At 42.4% G+C, this 12,732-nt stretch overlaps 1 protein-coding gene across 1 annotated transcript in view; it reads left to right on the forward strand.

The window, feature by feature from the left end:
* LOC142663006 (uncharacterized) overlaps positions 1-12,732 on the forward strand; it is a 94,805-nt gene that overhangs the window by 71,304 nt on the left and 10,769 nt on the right. The window contains 5 exon segments of the mRNA XM_075841300.1: positions 558-657; positions 774-929; positions 3,885-4,008; positions 10,848-10,945; positions 12,181-12,268. Coding sequence (XP_075697415.1) covers positions 558-657; positions 774-929; positions 3,885-4,008; positions 10,848-10,945; positions 12,181-12,268 — 566 coding nt within the window.

Consider the following 12,732-nt stretch of genomic DNA (forward strand, 5'->3'; position numbering starts at 1 on the left):
TGGCTCTGTTATTTGATTACTATATGGCAATGGTGTCAAGGCATTTTATGATTATTTGTGAACTGTAAGGCTACATTCAGATGATCGTCGGCAACCTCGGACATGAGAAATATAAGTTTTTCACGTCCGAGGTGCACCCGTGCTGGAGGCGTTGTCACAGATCCCCCATAGACTAAAGTCTATGGAGGGATGCGTAACACGCAGTAAAATAGATGTCCTATTTTTTCATGGACCCTTTACACACTCCGTTGAAACGATGGTCGTGTGAACGGCCCCATTGAAATACATCAGTCTGTTTGACGGCCGTTGTTTTAACGGCCGTCAAACGGACGTGATACACGCTCGTCCGAATGAGCCCGAAGGTGTAGTGTGTTATATGGGGCACAATATATGAGGAGCATTATCAAAAAGTGACTTACAGCTTGTCATTTGTATCTGGTGTAGTATATATTCCACTATGAGTATTTGTTTATAACTTTAAAAAATAGTGCGAAAGTACGCATCCTAATGTAATGTAACTTGCTCTTCCTTTCCCCCTGGATCCTTAAACATAACAGCAGTAGGTTTGACCCACTAAGGATGGACAAAGACACAAATGGGATGACTGAGAGAATATTAAACCTCGCAGTAGAGATCATCTTCCTGCTGACTGGAGAGGTGAGGGATTCTGGGAATTATATCCCATGTCATGACTTGTATCTTAATACATCAAGCACATGACGGGAGAGGTGACGGGAATGTATAAAGTGACATCAATGTCTCTCCATGTACAGGAATACATAGTAGTGAAGAAGAGAACTGAAGAGGGTGAAGGACGGAGCAGGAACCAGGTTCCTATCACGATGTCTCCACCTCAATCACTAATACATAAGAGAGATCCGGAGATCCTGGACCTGACCAACAAGATCACTGAGCTGCTGACTGGAGAGGTGAGGACTTCTGGGAATACCGGGCGGGAGGTGTGTGGATGATGACAATAACCTTGTGTGTGGATGATGACTATAACCATGTGTGTGGATGATGATGACTATAACCTTGTGTGTGGATGATGAGTATAACCTTGTATGTGGATGATGACTATAACCTTGTGTGTGGATGATGATGACTATAACCTTGTGTGTGGATGACTACTATAACCTTGTGTGTGGATGACGACTATAACCTTGTGTGTGGATGACATCTATAACCTTGTGTGTGGATGACGACTATAACCTTGTGTGTGGATGACGACTATAACCTTGTGTGTGGATGATGACTATAACCTTGTGTGTGGATGACGACTGTAACCTTGTTTGTGGAGGATGACTATAACCTTGTGTGGGGATGATGACTATAACCTTGTGTGTGGATGATGACTATAATCTTGTGTGTGGATGACGACTATAACCTTGTGTGTGGATGACGACTATAACCTCGTGTGTGGATGACTACTATAACCTCGTGTGTGTGTATGATGACTGTAACCTCGTGTGTGGATGACGACTGTAACCTCGTGTGTGGATGACGACTGTAACCTCGTGTGTGGATGACGACTGTAACCTCGTGTGTGGATGACGACTGTAACCTCGTGTGTGGATGACGACTGTAACCTCGTGTGTGGATGACGACTGTAACCTCGTGTGTGGATGACAACTGTAACCTCGTGTGTGGATGACGACTGTAACCTTGTGTGTGGATGACGACTGTAACCTTGTGTGTGGATGACGACTGTAACCTTGTGTGTGGATGACGACTGTAACCTTGTGTGTGGATGACGACTGTAACCTTGTGTGTGGATGACGACTGTAACCTTGTGTGTGGATGATGACTGTAACCTTGTGTGTGGATGATGACTGTAACCTTGTGTGTGGATGACGACTGTAACCTTGTGTGTGGATGACGACTGTAACCTTGTGTGTGGATGACGACTATAACCTTGTGTGTGGATGACGACTATAACCTTGTGTGTGGATGACGACTATAACCGTGTGTGTGTGAAGGCAGTTAAAGGGGTTGTCCGGGCATTATATACTGATGGCTTATGATCATCAATATCAGATCGGTGGGGGTCCGACTCACAGCAACCCCACGATCAGCTGACTGAAGGGGCCATGGCGTTCGTCCCTGGAGCCTCTTCAGGCACAACACCATACATTTCCATAGTGGCTGTGCCTGGGATTACAGCTCCATTCACTTGAATGGAACCGGAACTACAATCCCAGGCTCGGCCGCTAAGGAAGTGTACGGCATTGTGCCAGTAGTTGGACTCTCACTAATCTGATAATGATGACCTATACTAAGAATAGGCCATCAATAAAAAATGCCCGGACAACCCCTTTAAGCAGAAATGTGTTGTAGGGAATCAAGCGGTTGTGTTCAAGCATAGGAGAGACAAGCTATAGATCAGATATTTTTTAACAATATGTTCAGTAAAAGCAGTATAAGGGCCCTCTTACATGGCCCGACATGGGCGCCAATCAACGAGACAGACATTACTGGCCTAATTTTGTAGAGACTGTCATAGTCTGGTGAACTACTCTGGGGGCATTGTCCGTCGTTGTTAATGTACAAAAACTTTAAAAGGATTTTTTAGCTTGTTCTGAGCCTAACTGAGAAAAAAAGGGGTGTCGTGAAATATGCTGGCTTCCCGATATGATTGTATGCAGGGCTTCGTAACAATACCCATTTATAATGTAAAGACTAGAAATTTTTTAAACTTTGTAGTGTTTGTTGGCATACAAATTTATTGGACCTTGTGGCATAAAAATTTGTCTTTCAATATCCTTAATAAAAATGATGAGCTGGAAAAATTACAGTGGAATATAAGATGTCATGTCCAAATTAATGCACAACTTTTTTAAATTCAGGGGTTAACAGGGTGGATGAATTTGGAGGTTTCCCATTTGGAAAAATTATTTAATTGAGAACATCTGGTTTACTCTCGGTTGGTGCTCTTTCCCTGGCGGTAGGCATGACTTTACTGGTACTAGTTATTTTTACTGCTTTTGAGACTTTTTGCACTGTGATGGGAGTGCACACTATCACCAGTGCTGTCTGCGTCTGTAAGATCAAAGCTATCTGAAGTTTATTCGCTGTCGGAGCACAATAGTGCATAGGCTTATTCTGAACTGTACACGTTTTGGGCCATTTTTCAAAAAATGTTTGTGTGTTTTGTAAACTTTTCTTATTAATAAAACAAAATACATGAATAATGTGACATACTGGATCTAAATGACCAACGTGATTCTAATGAACTGTTTTAAGAGGACCTATCACTAAGTCATATAAATTAAACTGTTTTACTGACGTGAATAGCACCGTCTCCCTGATTCCAGCGCTGTATTTCTTTTTTTCCTGGATCCCCCTGTTCCAGAGATATGGCCCACTGTTGTGTTGGCTTCCTATATGCTAATTTGTTGTCGTTAGCCAACAGGGTGGAGCTAGCTTCCCTATCTCTGATGCTGACCAATCAGCACAAGGCAGCTTGAGGGTAGTTCAAGTCCTGTTGGCTAACTACAGCAAATTAGCATATAGAAAGCCAACACAACTGTGGGCCATATCTCTGGAACAGGGGGGTCCAGGTAAAAAAGTAAAACAGCGCTGGAATCGGGGAGGCGGTGCTATTCAGGTCCGTAAAACAGTTCAATTTATATGACTTAGTGACAGGTCCTCTTTAATTGTTGTAACTTCTAAAGCCCTGCCACCACTTTACACAAGGGGAAAAAATTCCTCACCAAAAATAAAAACGCTATAAACCAGCAGCTATATCCAAGGCATAATAAAATAGTGTGTTTCAAACCATTAAATTATTGACTGTCATCGTAACTAGGTTTGTGCTAATTGAAATACCTTAGTCCGGATAGTTCAAAAATTCTCCACTGAGTTTGTATCTTTGTTTGTATCAGGTTCCTATAAGATGTCAGGATGTCACTGTTTATTTCTCCATGGAGGAGTGGGAGTATATAGAAGGACACAAGGATCTGTATGATGACATCATCATGGAGGACCACCAGACTCTGACATCACCAGGTAAGAGGCAACCTTCCTTGTCCGTAACTAAAAAGTTTTGTTCACAAAGCGCATCTTTAGTGCTACTTGTATTGTTAGGCTGTATTCACATGTTCCTTTTTAGTAATGTTATTAGGTTAACACAATTTTTTTTATGCAGATATTACTGTAATCTTAAAAAAAATATATATAACAAAAAAAATTACATAAAAAATTGGCATCACTGCAACAAAATGTGAATACAGCCTGAGGCCATCTGCACACATAGCATCATTTCTTCAGATTTTCCGTCGGGATTTGCGAATTTGCAGCATATTACAGTAGCAGCAAAGTGGATGAGATTTTAAAAATCTCATCCCCACGCTGCTGAAAATTTCTGTGCAGAAATTGACCTGCGGTGCGGATTTTTGAAACGGCAGCATGTCGATTTATGCAGTTCTTTATGCGGTCAGCTGCTCATCCATAGCGCCAGGGCAGATTACGGCTCCAGTTCACTCCAATTGGTGTGCTCAGTACTTTATTCTCTAAAACATAAGAAACATCACCCCCCAAAAGACTCCATCTTTGAAACTCCACCCCTCAAGTAATTCATCTATCGGTCTAGTGAGAATTTTGAACTTACGGGTGTTTCGTAGATTTTATTAGAAGTGGGCAGTGAAAATGAAAAATTCTATTTTCTTACACTATAAAATGTAGTTTTAGCTAACATTTTTCATTTCCGCAAGAAATAAAGGAGAAACGGCACCCCAACAATTTCTCCAAGTACGGCAATACCCCATATATGGTTATATACACCGCGTTCCAAATTATTATGCAAATGTTATTTTTTGCTGATTTTCCTAAATAGTCGATGCAAATGACAGTCAGTATAATCTTTAAGCCATCAACCGTTGGAGTATAATGCAAATTTTATTGAACAAATCTCCTAATGATAACAGATTTTTTTTTAGAAGTAAAAAACTCAAAACGCAGTGTTTCACATTATTATGCACAACAGAGATCAAAACATTTTAAAGGTTGTAAAGAGAACTAAAATGGTAATTTGTTGAATTTGCAGCATCAGGAGCTCATATTTACAGAAATCAAAAGCTCTTTCAATCAAAAAAAACAGGCCAAGTTACATGTTAACATAGGACCCCTTCTTTGATATCACCTTCACAATTTTTGCATCCATTGAATTTGTGAGTATTTGGACAGTTTCTGCTTGAATATCTTTGGAGGATGTCAGAATCGCCTCCCAGAGCTTCTGTTTTGATGTGAACTGCCTCCCAACCTCATAGTTATTTTGCTTGAGGATGCTCCAAAGATTCTCAATGGGGTTGAGGTCAGGGGAACATGGGGGCCACACCATGAGTTTCTCTCCTTTTATGCCCATAGCAGCCAATGACACAGAGGTATTCTTTGCAGCATGAGATGGTGCATTGTCATGCATGAAGATAATTTTGCTACGGAAGGCACGGTTCTTCTTTTTGTACCATGAAAGAAAGTGGTCAGTCATAAACTCTACGTACTTTGCAGAGGTCATTTTCACACCGTCAGGGACCCTAAAGGGGCCTACCAGCTCTCTCCCCATGATTCCAGTCCAAAACATGACTCCGCCACCTCCTTGCTGACGTCGCAGCCTTGTTGGGACATGGTGGCCATTCACCAACCATCCACTACTCCATCCATCTGGACCATCCAGGGTTGCACGGCACTCATCAGTAAACAACACAGTTTGAAAATTAGTCTTCATGTATTTCTGCGCCCACTGCAACCGTTTCTGCTTGTGAGCATTGTTTAGGGGTGGCCGAATAATAGCTTTATGCACACTTGCAAACCTCTGGAGGATCCTACACCTTGAGGTTCGCGGGACTCCAGAGGCACCAGTGGCTTCAAATACCTGTTTTCTGCTTTGCAATGCCATTTTAGCAGCTGATCCTATTAATTTGTCTGGCAGAAACCTTCCTCATTATGCCTTTATCTGAACGAACCCGTCTGTGCTCTGAATCAGCCACAAATCTTTTCACAGTACGATGATCACGTTTACGTTTTCTTGAAATATCCAATGTTTTCATACCTAGTGCAATACCTTGGACAATTTCATGCTTTTCGGCAGCAGAGAGATCTTTTTTCTTTCCCATATTGCTTGAAACCTGTGGCCTGCTTAATAATGTGGAACATCCTTCTTAAGTAGTTTTCCTTTGATTCGGCACACCTGGAAAACTAATTATCACAGGTGTCTGAGATTGATTACAATGATCCAAAGAGCCCTAAGACACGATACCATCCATGAGTTTAATTGAAAAACTAATAATTAAATGTCTATGACACTTAAATCCAATGTGCATAATAATTTGGAACACGGTGTACTGCTGTTTGGATACACGGCAGGGCTCAGAAGGGAAAGAGCACTATTTGGCTTCTGGACCGCAGATTTTGCTGGATTGATTTCTGGGCACCGTGTCACGTTTGCAAAGCCCCTGTGGTACCAGTACAGTGGAAACCCCTGAGAAGTGGCTCCAATTGGGAAACTGCACTCCTTGAAGAATTCATGTAAGGGTATAATAAGCATTTTTGACCCCACAGATTTTTTTTGCTTAATCTATTAGATTTGGGCCGTGAAAATGTAAAATTAAATTTTTACCAATAAGATGTAAAATTTGTCATTTTGAAAAGGAATAAAGGAGAAAAAGCACCCCAACATTCTCTCAAGTACGGCAATACCCCATATGTGGTTGTAAACTGTTGTTTGGGTACATGGCAGGGCTCAGTAGGGAAGGAGCGCCATCTGGCTTTTGGATCGCAGATTTCGCTGGATTGGTTTCTGGGCACCGGATCAGATTTGCAGAGCCCCTGAGGCATTGGCGTAACTACCGCTGTAGCAGGCGTAGCGGCTGCTACGGGACCCGCGGCATGAGGGGGCCTGTGTCGCCCGCTGACACGGCCCCCCATGCCCGTTGGCGCCGCTAGCAGCCGTTATGGCTGCTACATTGGTAGCGATGCCACTACGGGGCCCGCGCCACCCGGCCCCTTACAATTAAGGGGCAGGCAGCACGGGCACCCTCATGCCCGGTGACGTTGCTAGCACTGGAGGGGGAATCGGTGCTAGCTACAGCCACATTTATTTGTATTTGCGTCCTCAAGACACAGATACAAATGAATATTATAGGCTGCAGACCACGTTAAGCCTGCAGCCTATGAGGCGCAGGGAAGACTCACTGCTCAGGCCGGCGTGATGACATCACTGCATCATGCTGGTCTGCGCATGTGTCCCACCCGGAGGATGTGAAACGCTCCATCCGTCGCAGGAACGGGGCAAGGTAAGTACAATATATTTATTTTTGGGGGGGCTGTGTGGCAATATACAGGGGGGAGCAGGGTGGAACTATATACAAGGGGGGGAGCTGGGTGGAACTATATACAAGGGAGGGAGCAGGGTGGAACTATATACAAGGGGGGGAGCAGGGAGGCATTATATACAAGGGGGAGCAGGGTGGCATTATATACAAGGGGGGGAGCAGGGTGTCACAATATACAAGGGGGAGCATGGTGGCGCTATATACAAGGGGGCAGGGCAGCAGTGTGGCACTATACAAGGGTGGGTTGTGTGGCACTATCTACTGGGGGCTGTGTGGCTCTACTAAGGTGGGGGGCTATGTGGCACTATCTACTAGGGGGGCTGCATGGCACTTTACAAGGGGAGGGCTGTGTGGCGTAATCTACAGGGGTCTGTGTGTGGCGCAATCTACAGGGATCTGTGTTATGGCGCAATCTACAGGGGTCTGTGTGTGGTGCAATCTACAGGGGTCTGTGTTATGGCGCAAGCTACAGGGGTCTGTGTGTGGTGCAAACTACAGGGGTCTGTGTGTGGCGCAATCTACAGGGATCTGTGTGTGGCACAATCTACAGGGGGGCGGTGTGGCACTTTATACAAGGGAGGGGTGCTGCATAGCACTATATGCAGGGGGAGCTGTATGTACATCTACAGGGGGAAGTGGGGGGCACTAGCTACAAGTGGGGTGTGACACTGTCTACAGGGGTGCTATGTAGCACAATCTACAGGGGGCACGATCTATATGGGGGCTGCGTGTGGCACCTAGGAGGGGACCCAGTCAAAAGTTTGCTATGGGGCCCAGTCTTTCCTAGTGGAAACCCCTTGTGAAGTTGCTCCATTTGGGAAACTGCACCCCTTGAAGAATTCATCTAAGGGTATATTGAGCATTTTGACCCCACAGTTTTTTTTTTGCTGACTCTATTAGAATTGGGCCGTGAAAATGTAAAACTAAATTTTTACCAATAAGATGTAAAATTTGTCATTTTCAAAAGGAATAAAGGAGAGAAAGCACCCCAACATTCTTTCAAGTACGGCAATACCCATATGTGGACGTAAATTCCTGTTTCGGTACATGGCAGGGTTTGGTAGGGAAGGAGCGCTATCTGGCTTTTGGATCGCAGATTTTGCTGGATTGGTTTCTGGGCACCAGGTTGGATTTGCAGAGCCCCTGAAGGACCAAAACAGTGGTGAACACACCAGAAGTGACCTCATTTTGAAAACTACACCCCTCAAGGCATTCACCTAGGGGGGTATATGGCGCATGTTGACCCCACAGTTTTTTTCCAGAAATTATTGTGCAGTAGATATGCCATTTCAGTGCCCTATATGTTGATCCCATTTTGTGCCATTGGAGACAAATGCCCCATAAATTGCTAAGAGGGTTCTCCTGGGTATGGCAATGCAATATATGTAGACATAAACTGCTGTTTGGGTACACTGCAGGACTTGGAATGGAAGCTGGGCGGAGTACATCAGGGCATAATAAAGTGGTATAATAATTGGGTATTTACTAATAAAATAATCCATAGATGTGTGTTACGCCGTGACGCAATCCTTTCTGCACGGGCTGGTGTCACACTGATGATGTCCTTTCTTATCCCCCTTTTGGTCTACAGAGTTTGCAGTTTCGGAAATTTTGTTGGGAAAGCATTGTCCTGTTATAATACGGGCACCCTTGCTTCCAGCAGATATGTTTGCGCCCTCCCCTTCCCGGTTCCCAAATACTAGGGCCTTGATGACCACCTCTTGAAACAGAAGAAATGTTCCCCTTTGTTCTGCACATTGGGTTTTTTTTTTTTAATCCCCGACATACGGGAGCTACAGTATAACTTTTTTATTTTTTTCATAGTAGGGGTACGAGGGCAGTTTTTTCAGGACAAGCTGTAGTTTTTACTGGTATAATTTGGACTACATGTGACTTTTTGATCACTTTTTATTTACATCTTTAGGAAGGCAAAGTGATAAAAAAACTGTGCCTACTGCAGCGCCTAGTTTACAACATGTTCACTTTATTCTGCGGGTCAGTATCAGAGGAGTAACTTGAAGCTCCGGAGCCCCAATGTAAAATCTATTGCAGGACCCCCAACCTATCATATATTATTTATACTGTTGTCTTCTTATGTGGCTGAGGGACTTTCGGGCCCCCTTCAGGCTCCACGGCCGGGTGCGACTGTTACCTCTGCACCCCCTATAGCTACACCCCCTGATCAGTACAATTATGGCCATTCCAAATTTATATATTTTTTTATGTTTAGTAACTTTTACACAATAAAACCATTTTATTTTTTTACATTTTGTTTTCGTGTTACCGTATTCCGAGAGCCATGTAACTTTTTAAACACTTTCTTATTTCGTTTTTTGGGAGGCAAGATGACCAAAAAATTGCATTTCGGGCATTTGTTGCATTTGTTGCTAGGAGTCCCTGCCTCTCTGCAGGACAACTGTCCCGTACTGTAATCATGTTTTCAGTACGGGACAGTAGTTCCACGGACAGGCAGGGACTCCTAGCATCGTACATATGTATGATGCTAGGAGCCCGGCTCCCTGCACTGAGTTCGGTCCACTACTTGCGGCCGAAATACGTCCGTCAATTACGGACATAATTAGTGTGTGTGCACATACCCTTACACTGACAGGCAGCCTATTTAGTAATATAGCTGATGGCATACACTGGCATCCATCATACATAGGCTCCCATGTTAAAAAGTAGTACGGTATACTGCACGGTATATGATTTTTTACTGGATGCCTCTGCATGGAATAGCACATTAGACGCTGTCCCCAATGTATATTGGCCCGATGAAGGACAAAAGGGCGCTCTTTTGGCCTCCGTCCAGTGAATGGGGGTCTATATAGTATATGCCTACATATGCCGTGTGTAAAGGGCCTAAAGCAAAAACTAGGAGTAGATCATAAACTGCAAAAAAATATATAAGACTTATGCCACGTTCAGGCGAGAATCTGGACCAACAATCCGCAATCATTTACCACATTTACATTTTTTTTTCTTCACATTTTGCTAGTGCAAAATCTGTGCCGTTAAACCCTTATACTTTTCTTTGGGATCTAGCCCTGCTGTTTTTCTAAAAACTGCACTGTGTGAACAAGACTGGGTGGTTTGGAGGATCAACAAGAAATGTCATTATCTGATTATCACATATTCATAAATGGGTGACAATGAAATTGGAGACTTTAGTTTTCGGGCCCAATTATTAAAAATGCGCATGAGACTTAATAATATTATTCCATTTAAAATGTTCTGAATTTCTTTTTACGCTGGCTATAAGCAGCCATACTATTGCCCCTCTTTTTTTAACCCTTTCTTTTTTGGGGGAATAAGACTAAAAGCATGTTTACAGCTTGATCATGACCACATTTCTCGCCTTTTTTTTTTTTTTGTAAATTTTGCAAATTTTTCAGTGCAATTTTACAAGTTTTAGCTGGTACTTTTTTAACCTGTGCAATTTTTATCAAGATCGGAGGCTAACTGAATATTAAATGTAGGGCATTGTGTTCCGTCACTATGTGTGTGTGTCTTCTACAGATAAATCCAGTAAGGAAAAAACACCAGAGAGATGTCCCAGTCCTCTATACTCCAAGAATGATCCAGAGGGGAAGCAGAATGTCCCACAGGATCATCAGGTAGATGGAATTAACAAATGCTTTATATGATCGTGTTCAATCTCCAGTTATTAACCCCTTGACCCTCCAGGACATGCCCATACATCCTGGTGCTGCAGTTGAAGTATGGAGTGGGCTCGCGGGCTAAGCCATACGCTGCGCTGCGGGTGTCAGCTGTGTATTACAAGCTGACACCCCGCATTAATGGACAGGAACAGGGATCACTTTGACCCTGATCGTTTAAATACTTAGATGCAGCGGTCAATAGCTGCTTCCAATCCCTTAGGGGGACTAGTAACCGTTTTAAAAAATAGTTAGTGTTCAGTAGTGTTCAAAAAATAAAAATAAATATTAAAAGTTAAAAAAAAAACCCTTTCCCATTTTTCCTCTAACGTAATGTAAAAAATAAAAAAATTTGGTATCGCCGCATCCGTAAAGTCCAAACTATTACAACGTAACATTATTTAACTTCATTACTTATCCCCAGAATCGCTGTTTTTTGGTGACCTTAGCGCAAACATATTTTTTTTTAATACAAATGATCAAAAAGTCGTATGTACCAAAAACCGCTCTATCAATGGAAAAAATAAAAAAAGTTATGGCTTTCAAAATGTGGCGACACAAAATATATTTTTTTTTAACAAATCGTTTTTTCTTTTGTAGTTTTTTCTTTTGTAAAACATAAAACTATATAAATTTGGTATCGCCGTAATCCTTTTGACTAGCAGAATAAAGTTTAGTTGTCGTTTTACCACACGGTGAAAGACGTAAAAACGAAACCCCCCAAAAATTGAGGAATTACAGGTTTTATCCCAGTTTCACCCCACAAAGAATTTTTTTCAGTTTCCCAGTACATTATATGGTACTTTAAATAGAAGCTACAACTCCTCCTCCTCAAAAAAAAAAAGCCACACGTTAAGGCTCTTGGAGGGCGGGGAGTGAAAACCTCAAAAACAAAAAAAAGGCTGTGACTGCAAGTGGTTAAAGAGGAATTCCCAACATCATAATCATGGCCCATTCAATCCCTAAAAAAAAAATCATACATTTTTTCAAATACAAATAAATTACAAAAATTTAGTTGCTTATTTTTTATTAAAATATTTAGGGAGGTGATAAACTGAAATTAGGAGTTTATTACTATCTGGTGTAAATATATACGGCTGCCATCAAATGTTTTGTTATCGTGATTGTTGAGGGTGACACATTTTTGGTTTCTTTTTAATTTTACATCATTTGTTCCTTATGTGGTGAATTAGGTTACAAATATGACTGATATAAAAACTGAAGACCTTACAGAAGAAGAGACTTATAAGGAGGAGGAAATTCCTCCACATATCAGCACTGGTGAGTGATCAACAATAAAGGGGCTGTCCAGGATGTAAAAAATATGGCTGCTTCCAAAAACAGCGCCACACCCGTACGCAGGTTGTGTGTAGTATTGCAGCTTAGCATCATTTACTTTAATGGGGCTGAGATGCAATACCAAACACAACCAATGGAAAGGTGTGATTTCACCCACTTTAGTGAATGGGTCCGTGAAAACTATCGGGTGTCACTCGGATGCTGTCAAAGAAGGCCCGAGTGGCACTCGGTCGTGTGCAAGAGCCATTAGTGTTGCCCTAATGTTCTTTCCTCCTAGCACACATATCATGTAGATCTAATTTGTGCGGGTTTTTTTAATGGTAGACGCTTGTACTGTGACTTCAGTATTGGGTAGAGATTCCTATAATTCCCGTTATAAATTCTGGGTTGTTTAGAGAATTCTTTAAGCAGGTTCCGTTTTTGAAAAATTGCAAAAATTGAAACGT

The sequence above is a fragment of the Rhinoderma darwinii genome, chromosome 11 (assembly GCF_050947455.1).
Source record: "Rhinoderma darwinii isolate aRhiDar2 chromosome 11, aRhiDar2.hap1, whole genome shotgun sequence".
Taxonomy (NCBI): domain Eukaryota; kingdom Metazoa; phylum Chordata; class Amphibia; order Anura; family Rhinodermatidae; genus Rhinoderma; species Rhinoderma darwinii.